The following is a 15,397-nucleotide window of genomic DNA, read 5'->3' as shown; positions in this document are numbered from 1 at the left end:
AAATTTCTATTCATTTAACATTTCTTAAGTTTAGCTTATCACACAGGTAAGTGAAAATATATTTGATCACATTTTCAAACATCGTATAGTTGTAAAAAACTGATAAAACTGAAAAACCGAAAGAACCAACTAAAACCGAAATCGAAAAAACCGACTTTGCATGGTTTGATTTGGTTTTTAGATTTAATAAACCGACACAATTAGTTTAGGTTTTTTTTAATGAAAAACCAAACCAAACCGACCTATGTACACCCCTAATTACAACATGCTAATCTTATAAATAAAAGCCAAGAAAAGGATTAGTACCTTAATTTGGAACTTCTCAGATTCGAAGAGATGTGGATCTCTTCTTCATATCTTCCTTGGCTTCCAAGTAGCTTCCTCAACAAACTGGTTCCTCCAAAGAACTTTGACTAATGCTACTTCTTTTGTTCTCAACTTGTGAACTTGGTGATCTAGAATCTGAAGTGGAATCTCCTCATAAGATAAGCTACCCTTGATTCCAATATCTTTAGTTGGTATGATCAATAAAGGATCGCCCATACACTTTTTTAACATGGAGATGTGGAACACCAGATGGACTGTTGCTAATTTTTGTGGTAGCTCTAACTCATAAGCTACATTGCCAATCCTCTTGGATATTCTGTAAGGCCAATATACCGGGGACTAAGCTTCCCCTTCTTACCAAATCTCATAACACCGTTCATGGGTGAAACTTTCAAGTAAACTCAATAATCTACTTCAAACTCTAACTCCCTCCTCCTACCAATAGTGTAGGATTTCTGATGACTCTGCGTTGTTTTCAGTCTCTCTTGAATAACTTTCACTTTCTCCATAGCTTGACGAACTAAGTCTGGTCCTATTAATGCTTCACCAACTTCAAACCATCCAATAGGAGATTTGTATCTTCTCCCATAAAGAGCTTCGTAAGGAGCCATCTGGATGCTAGAATGGTAACTATTGTTGTAAGTAACTCAATGAGAGGTAGGTGATCATCCCAATTACCCTTGAAATCAATCACACAATCCACCTTGATACCTCAAAACACCATCTCCCCCTTCGTTCAAAAGCCATTACTTTTTGCTTATGAACATTTTCCTTTAATTCAAGAAAAATAAGATCTTGGTCTTGCTTCTCTTTTACTTCTGACACTAATGATGAGTCAGCCCCATTCATCACCACTACTCCTCCTTCTATGGAATCCATTAGTCGGACTCCCCAGCCGTGCAAGTCTATGCACATCTTTCGCTAACTCTCTATTTTCTTCCTCAACATAGGCGGTACCTACCCATAGACAACCTGGTCAAGGCGTCAGCAACAACGTTAGCCTTACTTGGGTGATAAAGAATACTCATGTCATAATCCTTTGAGTAATTCTAATCACCTCATTTGTCTGAGATTTAAGCTCTTTCTGAGTAAACACATACTGAAAACTCTTGTGATCGGTGAACACATCCACATGAACACCATAAAGATAATGGCACCATATTTTCAAAGCAAATACTACAGCAGCCAACTCTAAGTCATGGGTTGGGTAATTCTTCTCATGAACCTTCAGCTGTCTGGATGCATAAGCTAAAACTTTGTCATTATGAATTAACACACAACCCAAACCAACTCTAGATGCATTGCAATATATAACAAAGCTATGTGTGCCTTCTGGTAAGGTCAATACTGGGCAGTAGTCAACCTCTTTTCAATTCCTGAAAGCTTTACTCACAAGCTTCAGACCATTGAAATTTCAATCTTTTCTGAGTTAACTTAGTCAAAGGGGAAGAAATAGATGAGAACCCCTCTACGAACCTTCTATAATAGCCAGCCAAACCCAAGAAACTCTTAATATTAGTTAAAGATGTGGGTCTAGGCCAATTCTATGTTGCCTAAAAATATTCTTTTTTAGTATCAACTTTAATTCCCTCTCCAGACACAATGTGGCCTAAGAATGCCACAGACTCAAGCCAGAACTCACACTTAGAGAACTTGGCATACAACTCTCTATCTTTTAAAGTCTGGAGAACTATTCTGAGATGACTAGCATAGTCTTCTTCATTCCTTGAATAGATTAGTATGTCATCAATGAAGACGATAACAAACCATATCTAAGTAAGTCTTGAATACTCTATTCATAAGGTCCATGAACGCTACAGGTGCATTGGTTAAACCGAACGACATGACCAGAAACTCATAGTGACCATAACGGGTCCTGAATGTTGTCTTTGGAATATCACATTCCCTCACTCTTAACTGATGGTAGCCAGATTTGAGATCTATCTTAGAGAAACAAGTAGCACCCATAAGCTGATAAAAGAGATAATCAATTCTCGAAAGAGGGTACTTATTCTTGTTGGTAACCTTGTTCAACTGACGATAATCTATACACATCATAAGGAATCCATCCTTCTTCCTCACAAATGGGATCGAAGCTCCTCAAGGTGAGATACTTGGTTGAATGAAACATTTCTCTAAAAGATCTTTCAACCGCTCTTTTAACTCTTTCAACTCTGTTGGTGCCATGTTATATGGCGGAATAGAGATAGGACAAGTATCTGGAAGAATGTCTATACCGAAGTTTATTTCTCTCTCAAGAGGGACTCCGGGAAGATCATCAGGAAAGACTTCTGGAAACTCTCTTACTACTGAAACTGACTGAATAAGAGGTATCTCAACACTAGAGTCATTAACTCGAACTAAATGATAGACGCACCCTTTGTAAACTAACTTTCTCACCTTAAGGTATGAAATAAAACAATCCTTAGGCACAGTTGAACTGCTCTTCAACTCTATAACGGGTTCACTGGAAACTGGAACTTGACTACTCGAGTTCTACAATCTATTGCATAACAAACATGAAGCCCGTCCATACCTAGAATGACATCAAACTCTACCATATCTAACTTAACTAAATCAGCCATGGTACTTTTGTGATTGACGAAAATAAAACAATCACGATAGACTCTTTCTGATAAAAAAGACTCACCATCAGGTTTAGAAACACTGAAGGCTCAAGAAGTTGCTCAGGAAGAACATCAAAATTGAAGACTTGGATCATACCAGTGACAACATCTGGCGAATCCTCTTGCTCTCGGCGACTAGCGATAGCATAAAGATGGTTTCCTTCTCCGCTTGCCCTTGAAGTAGATCATCTAGATGCAGCTCTATCTGGTGGAGCAACTAAAGAAGACTGGGTTATATTGCCTCCATTACCATTACTTTGTATGCTCTTAGGACACTCTCTCATAAAATGACCGTTCTGGCCACACTTGAAAGCAACTAGTGGAGTCATCACGACATATCCCTGAGTAGCTCCTACCACACTTAGCACATGCAGGAGTCTTAGTACCCCTTGTGCCTTACTACCTTGCGAATTCATAGGCCTAGCTCTGAAGTTCTGAGAATTCTGACTATTGTACTCACATTTGTTCCTTGGTGCAGGTGCACTAGCATATGATGGAGGAGGTTCTTTCTGCTTATGTTGGAAAGAAGACCGGTTCGCATTACTCTTTTGCTGCCCGGATTCATTCCCTAATGTCTTAGCCCTCTTATTCTCAAACTCTTCTCTATCCTTTAGCTGGTCCTTCTCAACTTGTTGCACATGGATCATCAGCCTTGCTATCCCCACGTCACCTATTAGCATGGTTGCCTTACTTTCCTTATCTAACAGACGAGGCAACCCAACAACGAATAAACTCTTCCTGCACTTCATGTCGGCAACTATCTATTTGCTTCTCTTAGCTCACGGGGAAAGAAACTCCCCATGAAAGCACTCTCAAAACAGTCCAACTCACAATCGGTTATGCGCAAGCATGAGTTAGAAAGAAACTTTTTAGAGAAAAAACTCTAACGCACGAAATGAGTATGAAATAAGTGAAGGAATTTCCTAAATGTTGCAGGCTCCTAATTATATATGCGGTGCGCTTCACACCGATAACTAGGACTCTACAGATACGGCTTCATAGACTCCCTAGGACTCTTGAACTCTGAACTCTGATACCAAGTTTGTCACGTCCTGAGCCTACACCCTAGACGTGACCGACACTCGAGAACAATTGATGGCCCCAAGCGAACCCTTGGCTTGGCTTTCTTACTCAGCGAAAGACTTTACTCAAGATAAATACTTTTAAATTGGTACACTAAATTGCTTAATAAAAAACTGAGAATGTAATAAATAACATTCACTGCCAAAGTGACAACTCAAGTCTCAACTTAACTGAAAAGGAAAGTAAAGACTCATGAACTAACATCAACTAACTTTGTCTATGAAGCCCTCTAAACTCTGAGGTATGTCGGTACATGACCTCTGATCATCCTAACAACTGAAATAAGCAAGCAATAAAACAAAACATAACCAAAGGGATCCTCTAGAAAGCAAGGAGGCTCACCAACTGACTCTGAGTGCTCAACTGGATCAACGATGCGCTGGATGTTGATCCTGGTTACCTGTGTTTGCATCATAATAAGGTGCAGGTCAAATGGCATCAGTACAATGAATGTACGAGTATGAGAGGGGAATTCAAAAATAAGACATAAGTTTGAAAGGCACTGCAGAACTTACCTGGCTCAACTCAACTCAACATAACTGAACTCATTTCAATATAAAGCAGTTTAATAACAAGTGCAATATAAAGAAAAGTTGTTTAAAATATGATGTCAACTCTGTGTGTATGCAAAGATACATATAACTCTAAAATGTAAATACAAATAACTGTGTTTATAAAAATATAATTTATTTTATGGGAGTTTCTCTAACCGACAACCATCACGTAAGAGTTATTGTGATGATACAGTGTTTTGCCTCACGCTGCTAGGGTCATCCTATACCTTGCCAAGGGTATAGAACCTGAACTACTAATAAGTGGGTCCACTAGTCTATGCTAAAAAGCACTAAAGGAATCATCTAAAAAGTATGACCCTTTTCTACCCATGCTGGATACATGGTTTATGGGGGTGGTGAGTTGTCTGAACTCTCCCCCATATCGGTGTTCAATACTACTCCCAAAATATGATACTAGCTCTTATATTTAAAAACATTCTTTCTGTGATTTGAGATAATTGCTCAAAAACATAGCTCAAAGGCTATCTTGGAAATCTCAGTTTCCTTTCTTGCTTAATTGTGAAAGCATTTACTCTTTTCTGAAAACTATCTCAAAGGCTCTTTGGAAATCAAAGTTTCCTTACTTGTTTAAATGTGAAAACATTTTAAACTCTTTGGGAATACATAGTCCCCATATACTTTTGAAGAAATGAACTTCAACTTTACTCTTTACTGAACTCAAAATTCAAGTCTTAAACAAAGTTAGATCATTTGTAAAAGACTTTTGGAAGACTCTATGAATTTCTCTTGACTTAACTCTTAACTGATCCTTGAATTGAATTATGGATTCAAAGATTAAGATTTGTGATATGAAAGATCTCATGATGTTTAAAAGTGTTTTTAGATAGCTAAACATGAGAAAATATCAAGAAATCATTGTCTGCAAGCTGGTCCGTGACGCGGAGATGTATTTAAAGTTTTGGTCGCAAAATCAATTTTGAGGCTGAACGGTCTGTGACCGCTTCGCGACGCGAGGAGAAATTTTCAAATATGAGGAACAGGTCCGCCACGCGGACCTGGTACCCAGATTTTCCCGACTTGTTCTTTCTTCGTTTTCTATCCCCAATTCGCCTAATTTCGATTTGTTTTCTCCATATCTCTTTAGATTCAGGTACCTACAACATATACGCAAGAATCTAACTCAAATCCACTCTAATAATCAATCTTAAACTCTCAAGAACTCCTCAATCTCATCCCGAATTCAAGAACGAAAGCAATTCAAGAATATAACTCAAGAACATCAAATTCTCAATCTTTTTAGGACGAAATTACACTGAATAAAACATGTTTGGCGTGTGGGTGAATGAACCAAACACTGTGTGAACTCACATAATACCTTGTAGGAATCAGCCCTTGACGAAATTCACAAGCGATTCGTGAAGATCTTGACGATTCTTGCTTCCTTTCCTCCTTTCTCCTCTTTTTTTTTCTTTTCTCAAAACCTTAACTCTTTTTCCAAAATCGTAAACTGACTATGATCAGTTTAGACCCCAATTAATTACCCAAAAATGAAATAAAATAATTGGGTAAGGAAAACACCATAATGCCCATTTAAAATCTAGATTGGACATTTCCTTATTTGAACAACCCAACTTCCAATGGGCATATCTCTCTCATACGAACTCGGAATCGCACAAACTCGGCGGCGTTGGAAATATTGTTCCAAGATATTTCCTACGATATCTGGAAACACACCTAAATCATCCTGAGCTACAAGTTATGGTCGTTTGAAGTTGACCAAAAACTCAACTTTAACACACTTAAAACTTTCCAAAAAAAAATTATACTTTCCAAAAATGACTATTTCCTCTTTTTAATTTCTTTCTAGTTACGGGGTGTTACTGGTTTTTAACGAGTCAACATTCAAAGCGTATTAAAAGATACGTGTACTCTTCTTCCTTCACTAGGATTTTTTCCCACAGGATTTTTTCCTAGTAAGGTTTTAACGAGGCATATTATATATGGACATCCAATGGGGAGCGTTATAAAATATTATAGTGTGGATGTCCATTACACCAAGAAGTTACTCTCACCCATTATCTCCATTACTTTCCTCCATTATGAAGATAACCATAACTTCCATAATCTCCAACTTTATAACCATTATTCTTGTAACCTTTCACTCCCATAACCTCCTCCATTATATTCATGTTAATGTCATGTTTATGACTAACCTTTTGTATGCCTCTATGTTACACTATAAATAGAAGCATAAGGGTTCATATTGTAGACACTTGAAGATTTGGTGAACACTTGAATAAGAAAAGATCCTATCTCTTGTCTCCCTATTTCTATTGCTATCATCTTTTATATTTCTTGTCTTATATTCTTTTTGTCTTCATCGTTATATTGTTCTTTTGTTCTTAAGTTTTACAACAATATACAAATTCTCGTGCTTACATTAACTATTTAACCCTCTTAAATTTATAAGATCTTAAATAATTGATGTCATTTCACTTATAATCTTAATATTCGTCTTTAAGATTTTCAGTCATATTCTTTTAACTTATCAAATTTGATTAACTCTTAACGTTATACTTTTCTAGTTAACTATTTTTTCAATCATAAGGTAATTTTTTTGGATTACTACTTGTATAATACACAGATCAAATAAATAGAGTGAATTATATTCCGGATAAGATGATGAAAGGAAACATTGTAATATGTTGACATCAATCTAATCTCGCAGTAAACAATTCGTCAAAATCAACCAAAAATCCCTTGATGAATCAGGCAAAAACTTAAACTACGTTTTAAAAAATAATAAACTAGGGTTGTTCAAAATCGAATCAAATTTTTTTTATTAGTTTATCAATAACGGTTAGCTGTTTTGAATTTATTTTTTGTTATCGAGTTATCTATTCTTAACACTTTGAGTTTTTTTTTTAACGGAACTGATAATCTGATAGTAAATTAAATAATTATATTTATACTATTTTGTATATAAAGTCTTTGACTTAGAGTCTAGTTTCCTACTTTTATTTCTGGTTGGCTTAAACTTTTGGTTATTCTACAATATAGTGTTTGCTTTTGAGCAATATGCAATCTGTGAACTCATGTGCATGGTTCATTTAGTTAATCACCTTGTTTGTAAGTGATTTTCAATGATTATTTTTTGTGTCAAATCTTAATGGTTAAGCCGATAACTGAATCGATAACGATCAATAATCAATAACAGATAAGCTAACATCTTAAATATGGTTCTATAATGATTTAGCATGTCTACAAATCAAAAAACTTCAAAACAGAACCGAACTGACCGATACACCACCCTTAACATACATACATACTTTTTAAACCAAAATGATTAAATATTAAATATTAGTAAATGAAATAAAATATAAATACACACTAGGAGGTAAAACTAGCAACAAAATTGTGCAATGACATGATTGTAATTTTAGGATATTAATTGATGATCTCTATGACTATAGTTTAAAGTATATATAATAGGGGGGAAATAGTCGTAATACTAGGCGCCGCCAGTCAAAATTTGATGGCCCTACCAACTATGACAAGTCATCAACAACCCTTTTCACTGCTTCCTCGAAACCAGACTCGTCCCATTCACTACCCTGGACCAACACAAGAAAATAACACAAAGTTGGTAACTTAAAAAACAAATCAACAAGAATTTTAAGTTTTATAAACTTATAATATAATTAATAATTAAATAAATAATTAACAATTTGAGAGAAATGATACTTCCTCCATAGCAAGTTTTTGTTTTATTTCCCCTTTTAGTCTGTTTAAAATATTGTCTACTTATTTGTTGTTGTAACTTTTTAACTTTAACTTTTCACGTTTAAGATGATAAAATTAAAATATATTTTGATACATTCTATATACGTGTAGTATAAGATTATTTTTTTAAACTTTGTGGCAAGTCAGAATTAGACAAACAAACTGAAATGGAGGAAGTAATTAATTTGCTATAGGATATCATTTTCCTATTAATGTATTATAATGTAATGGCTTGGACAAACTTGTAGGCAAGTAAGAGAACCAAAAAGTTGGAAAAATTATTCCTATAATGAAAGTGACATTTCCCTACTATTTTTCTATTTTGGAGGGCGGGGCAGTTCACAGAAGCCTGAGAGAAGCAGCAAAGTTTATTTGAAAATTGATAGTATATATTTGTATTAATTACTCCCATCGTTTAAAAAAAAATGACCTTCTTTTCTTTTTAGTTTGTTTCAAAAAGAATAATCTCGTTCTTTTTTTGGTAATATTTTAATTTCAGCTTTTCACGTGGCATGTTTAAGGCCACAAGATTAAAGGACAATTTTGTATATTTGACATAACTTTAGTTTAGGACCACAAGATTCAAAATTCTTCTTTATTTTCTTAAATTCCGTGCCAAGTCAAACTAGGTTATTCTTTGTGAAACGGAGGGAGTATAAGCTTATTGTACCAAGAAAAACATTAATTATAAGCTTACGAAATATATGGTGAGGCAGCTATATATTGTGTTCATTACAAGTAATTTAATGTATTTAAGCTATATATATACACTAGTAGACAATATAATAAATTTAATATGTCATAGTATGTCATTAATTCATTTTAGGAGATAGAGTTACATGTGACATCTTTTCTAATGTCATGACAGTGTATAGTACTTTTTATACCATCATCATATGGAACTTAAACTCTTCTTTAATATCTTAAGAAAATTAAGGACAATATTCTAATGGTTGTCTTTTGCGTGAAGGAAGTCAAATAGGAAAAGGAGAAACCTAAAGTAATTTCAGGTGAAAAATATTGGATACTAGTTTCACACGAAAATGCTCAAGTGATTTTCTCTTGATTACTATCGAGCTAAGGAAGATAATTGCATAATCTAGTGAATACAATTTCATAATAGCAAGAAAATATGGAGATAGAAAGAATCACACAGTTTTCTATCATGATAAAAGTAATAATAAGATAGAAATGCACAGATTTGCAAGTGATTAATAAGAGTATTGTTTTTCTTAAAAGGAATTCGTGATTGCTACTTGATTTTGTTATTTTTGGTATAGAATGATCTTGAATATATCTCAATTCCACTTTGGGTTGTCAACTGCATGGAGAAAATTCCATTTGGATAACATAAATAAGCATGATTTTATCTTAGTGAACTCTTATCTTTAGCAATTTGTTCGATGAAATAAGCTGCCTAGCTAAATAAAAAGTGAATCCAAAATTATAAAAAATAATACCTCAAATTGAGATTTCTTCTTTACCATTATTCCTCCAATAATTCAAGCAAAAAGATATGAAGGCAATGTGTGCATGTGATTTAGTACCGTGAAGTTTACGTCTTAAGCATCCGATTGTACGTACGCCTTAACGTATCTAATGTTTGGGGCTCATTTAAGAGATCTTACACAAATTGTGTCAAATTCCTTAGTTAACAGTGTTGACCCTCATAATTCTTTAATAAATTGATGATTTTTTAATTTTAAAAAAATCATCTATAAAAATAAAAAGATTGAGAATAACTCAAATAATAAATCGGAGTTTTGCATATTTACCACTTTGAGAACACCATGAAGGTAAATATGACTTGACATTTCTTTAAAAATACATAGCTGAATTTTGCATGTTCACTTATATATGATTGGTCTTCATGTGATTGTCATATGTCTCAAAATTATTATACATATTTTATTATTTCGCTATTGAAAGTAAATTTATTTTTATTCACGATGGAATGTTGTTTTATTAAATTTCATTGATTATTTTCTTAGGGAAGTAAATAACATAGTATGATAGTAATATATTTTAAGAAATTGTGATTTCTTTTATTATTTTGAAAGTTAAGCTGCTAAAGTTGATTTGCATCTCATAGTAAGTTTAATTATATGATCATTACATTATTTATACTAGTAAAATCATGTTAGAAGTTTTATATTCAATGAGTTTCTCTAATCATGTTTTTATTTAATTATTCTAAATTATTAATAAATTTTTATAATTTTTGTGTCTTTAATTATATTATTTTACTACATTGTAAATTGAAAATTTACAAATCCATATAACTTAGGCCTCACTCCATACTAAGTTAAACGTGTAGCCTTATGCCCTCCCGTTTAAAACACTGATTTCCATATACATAAGTAGTAAACTTTATAAGGAAAAACTAATGGACGTACGTACTGTCAATATATGTAATTTAAATGGGAAAGAAAAATATGCATGTGTACCTGAATTCTAATTCTCAAAGTAATGTGAGTAACCATGGACGGCCTGGTGTTTGCTGCTACTGACTCTAAGGTTAGATCGTTTTGAGTTTTCAAGAATTCGAGTGAACGAGTGGCCAAATCCAAGACGTTGCATTCTCCTCTTACTGAAACTTGCAATTTCACTACTCTTGATTCTGATAAACTTGATTCACTTACATTTGTTATTTCAACAGCTACTCTTTCATTTCCATCACATGAGCTAATCGCATCGGATTTCATCATGTCTTCTGGTTTATCTAACTCTGCTTTCAGCATTTCATTCTTTTTGCTAAGTTCTTCCACTTGACCTTTCAAAGAAGTTAAGTATTCTGTTGTACTGGAAAGAACAGATGCTTTGTCCTTCTGCAGTTCAACAAACTAACTGATCAATTATATTTCAATCATCTTATTGGAACATGCATGATGAGTATTTTCGACACACGCTATATAATGGCTAAGACGCATACTTCCTACAATTCTGATTGTTTGGCTGATTTTGACTTGACACGGAGTTTAAGAAAGTAAAAACGTTTTTGAATCTTGTGCTCTTAAACTAAAGATATGTGGGATATACTAAATACCATATAATCTTATGATCTTAAACGTGTTGTAGAAATTTATTGAAATTAAAGAGTTGATAAAAAGGAGAGAGAAACAAACTAAAAGACAAACAAAAATTGAAACAGATAGAAATTGTAATTTTTCTAACAATACGTATATATAAATCTTTTGGATTAGATGATCGACACATAGTGGATTCAAGTCTTAGCGCCACCTATTATTAATGAAGAAGAATATGTATGTGCGTAAATGTTGTTGATGAAGACATATTTGAGTAATCATACCTTTGTACCAGGAGGGAGTAAAGATCTAAGTAGTTGAAAGCTATCGTTGAGTTTTTCGCGTCTTCTTCTTTCTGAAATCATATGATGAACTTGAGTGCTAGTAGGGGCACGCTGATTCGCTTGGATTTGTTCTTGCCTTCTCATCATATTTAAATTCCTGAAGAATGTAATTGATCTTCTCAACATGTTTTCTCGACGAATTGTTCTGGATGTGCCTATTTGCACATTACTAGGACGACCTAAACCTGGTCTAAACCTTCTGAATGCAGTGGCCTTTTGATAATGATAATCTGTTGGTACATTAATATTTTCTCGCGATTGGTGAGATGACGATGAAGAAGAAGGTGATGTCATGACAGCGAGATACGCTCTTGTCAATGCAGCATCTTCAGTTTCTACCCCCGGGAATTGAATGCTGCCTCGGAGTTGAGTTAATGTCTGATGATCAATAGGTTGTTGCTGATGGAATGGCATGGCCGTGGCAGAAACTGGTCTTATGGTCTGCTCGGGGAAGGCATCTGTTTGGGGTGGATTGAATAAAAGCGATGAGTATTCTCCTGGGCTATCGAGAGAGAATGATGAAGATGGCGATGGCCTATTTTGATCAATATTTGTAAGCAATGTCTGATGATGAGATCTTGTTGAGAAGTATTCCGGAAACAAGTTTTTCATCCCCATTTCCAAATTTACCTTTATTATGTGAAAAACATAAATAAATATATTGAAATATGAATACAAATTTCATAAGAAATTATATACTCAATGGTCTTACTTGGGGGCTACAAGTCATTCCAAATTCAATTTCTCCTATGCTGCATCCCATACATATAGTTGTCTGAAGTAAATTAAAAACAAAATCAGATTGAGTGTATATATGAATCATCATGTCATAATAATGAAATAAATTAATCATGTATATATACGAACCTTTATCCCAGCTTCCTGCAACATGAATCATATATTTAAAGGTTAGCTTGAACATTTTTTGAAAATTAAATCTAGTATTAATCAGAAAGAATCAAGTGGTACGTATACGTACGTAATAGAATTGAAGCTGAATTGGATTGGATGCATGTGATTGAAGATCAGCAAACTTCAGTTCCATATAAGGAACATTGTTCTTGAAGGCCAGTCCTGGAATGCGGCTGAATGCAGGTGAACGAATAAATATACAATTAGAACAATTATTCTCTTTAGCATGATCAATGTTTATTATCGAATTACCTACCCGTTATCCATGATAAGCCATGAATGCTTATATTCTTCGAATAATCTCTGGGCAACGTCATTTTCTCCGTTGTAGATTCCACCCAAGGACATGAAAGTGCTACAAAGTAAAATGAACTCACATTAATTAAGTATGATGCATGTTATTTTGTGTAATGGAAGAAGAAGTAGCTATAGACGACTATGATGAAGAAGTAGTGATCTTACTTGGAAGGTTGGAAGTATTGCCAAAGGCATATGTACGTGCAACCAAATGACTCCATTATCTTTAATAGAAAGACCGTGCGGTCTCCTTCTTCAAGGAAGAAGATGGAGTCCATGGATCAGCTCCAACAAAAAAAGACAACGTTTCTATATATGCTTAATTACTACATGAATGTTTGTGTGGTTTTCATATTTCTACTTCTTAAGCTTTTGCATGTATGGAAAATTGAAACATATTTATGTGTTTCAAGAAAGAGCTAATAACACTTTTTGGCTACCATTCATGTTTGGTGGTAGTATACTTTTTAATTGTGGGGGAACAATTTGAAAAGTAGTTGTAGTAGTAGTACAAAGGTTGGGAGGATTGCACAAGTATGAAAATGATGAAAAGGACCCCACCAATATAAAAGAGTGATACTACAAGTCTGTGAGAAGAAAAGTAGTAAAGGAATAATAATATATATATATGAACTTGAATTTTTCAAGGGAGAAGAAAATTAGATATGGAAAAGTATGGGAAAGAAAAGAAGTAGCCAGCCAAGAGGGTGGAAAAGTAATGGTCAAAGTCCACCAAGGTATAGATTTGAATTGAGTCAAGGGAGGATGGCAGAAAGTGACCCTTCCTAATTAATTTATTTTTCATGTATGTTTATTTTTTTGGATAAATAATTGTACCAACCTACCTGGGATCTCTCTAATCCCACAATGTCTTTTTTGTACTTAACATTCAGAAAGATCACGCTCCATAACAAAGATAACTTCATTTTTATGGTATTTGAACCTGAAACCATTGATTAAGAATAATGAAGTATACTTACCACTCCACCATAACCCTTGTGGGTAGAAAAAATCTCACTTATTTGAACTTATTTTCTATCATGTTACAAACTCTATCAATTACTTGTCTCATTTTATGTGACATACATTTTTTTTATTTAGTTAAAAAAATCACTTTTTTTATAACTGGGAACAATCTAGCTTTGCAATTATAGTCACGCAAATGGTAAAGCAATATTTTAGACCACAAATTTCAAAAGATTTCTTTTTTTTCTTAAATTTTATTTCAAGCCAAATGATATCATGTAAATTACAATAAGGAAAATAGTACATATTCCCTATGATAATTGTTTTTTTTGTGTTAAAAAACAGAATGGGAAATTTCGGAATTTGAAAACAATTCAACTTAATTAAACCTTTAACATAATGTAATGAAATGTATTGTCTACGTTTCATATTAGTTGTTCATATTACGGATAATAGTTATCCTAATTTACTTGTTAGTTTATCAAATTAAGACCAAATTAATAACATTTTTTAAATTTTATCCTTACAATTAATTTCATTTTAAAATATGAATAAATTAATAGATTTCCAAAAAAGTTTTAAAAATAAATTAGTAAAACTATTCCTTTTTAGGTAATGTAACAAAATTTGAATTGAGTCAAAGGAGGATGGCAGAAAATGACCCTTCCTAATTTTTCTTTATGTAATGTTTTTGGATATATAATTCCACTAACCTAACCCCTGAGAAGCTGGGATCTCTCTAACTCCAGAATCTCTCTTTTTGTTCTTTAAAATTTCAGAAAGATGTTTTACCTATTTGAACATTTTTCCTATCATGCTGTCAACTTTATTTGTCCTAATTACGTGACACATTTTTTTTTATTTTACGCATTTTTCTTTTTGTTTCACTTTTAAAAAAAATATCATTCTTTCATGATTGAAAATAATTCAATTTTGAAATTTTCTTTTAATGAAATGATTTATAACCACATAAATGGTCAAAGAGTTTTTTAGACCATAAATTTTAAAAAATATATCTTAAACTTAATTTCAAATCAAAGGATATCACATAAATTTTGACAAAGAAAATAATACATAATCCTTATGATAATTTTTTTTATTCGTTTGAATGATGATTTTTTGAATTTGAAAAGAATCTAACTTAATTAAACTTAATCTAACTTTATAGTTACGTAAATGTGATGTAATATATTCTCTTTAATATTACTTGTCCACGTTACGAAAAATAATTATCTCAAATTACTTGTCAATTTACAAAATTAATATTAAATTAATTACATTTTTTTGTCCTTACAATTAATTCCTTTTTAAAGTGTAAATAAGTTTATAAAATTTCAAAAAAAAGTTTCTTAATGGATAAAATAGTAAACTTATCCTTTTTATTTATGACTTTTTAAGCAGCGTGTAAAAAGAAAATTGGACAACTTATATAGAGTGGAGGAAACACGTTCCAAAAATCTTCATTACTTTTCCAAGCATCGTGTTTATTCAAAATTTGTCATATAAATTAAAAGAGA

The 15,397-nt window shown here is 33.1% G+C and overlaps 1 protein-coding gene across 1 annotated transcript; it reads right to left on the bottom strand.

The window, feature by feature from the left end:
- Positions 1-7,935: 7,935 nt before the first annotated feature.
- LOC102590917 (putative transcription factor bHLH041) lies at positions 7,936-13,482 on the bottom strand. Its single transcript, XM_006357643.2, has 8 exons — positions 13,080-13,482; positions 12,874-12,972; positions 12,685-12,790; positions 12,573-12,587; positions 12,418-12,480; positions 11,646-12,335; positions 10,783-11,163; positions 7,936-8,166 (listed from the first exon to the last, which is right to left on the bottom strand). The coding sequence occupies exons 1-8, from the start codon at positions 13,190-13,192 to the stop codon at positions 8,101-8,103; spliced, it is 1,533 nt and encodes a 510-aa protein (XP_006357705.1). The 5' UTR covers positions 13,193-13,482; the 3' UTR covers positions 7,936-8,100.
- Between the last annotated feature and the right edge of the window lie 1,915 nt (positions 13,483-15,397).

The sequence above is a fragment of the Solanum tuberosum genome, unplaced genomic scaffold (genome assembly GCF_000226075.1).
Source record: "Solanum tuberosum cultivar DM 1-3 516 R44 unplaced genomic scaffold, SolTub_3.0 scf00252, whole genome shotgun sequence".
NCBI classification, from domain to species: domain Eukaryota; kingdom Viridiplantae; phylum Streptophyta; class Magnoliopsida; order Solanales; family Solanaceae; genus Solanum; species Solanum tuberosum.
Note: the sequence above shows the minus strand (reverse complement) of the source record. Positions and strands in the feature narration are given on the sequence as shown.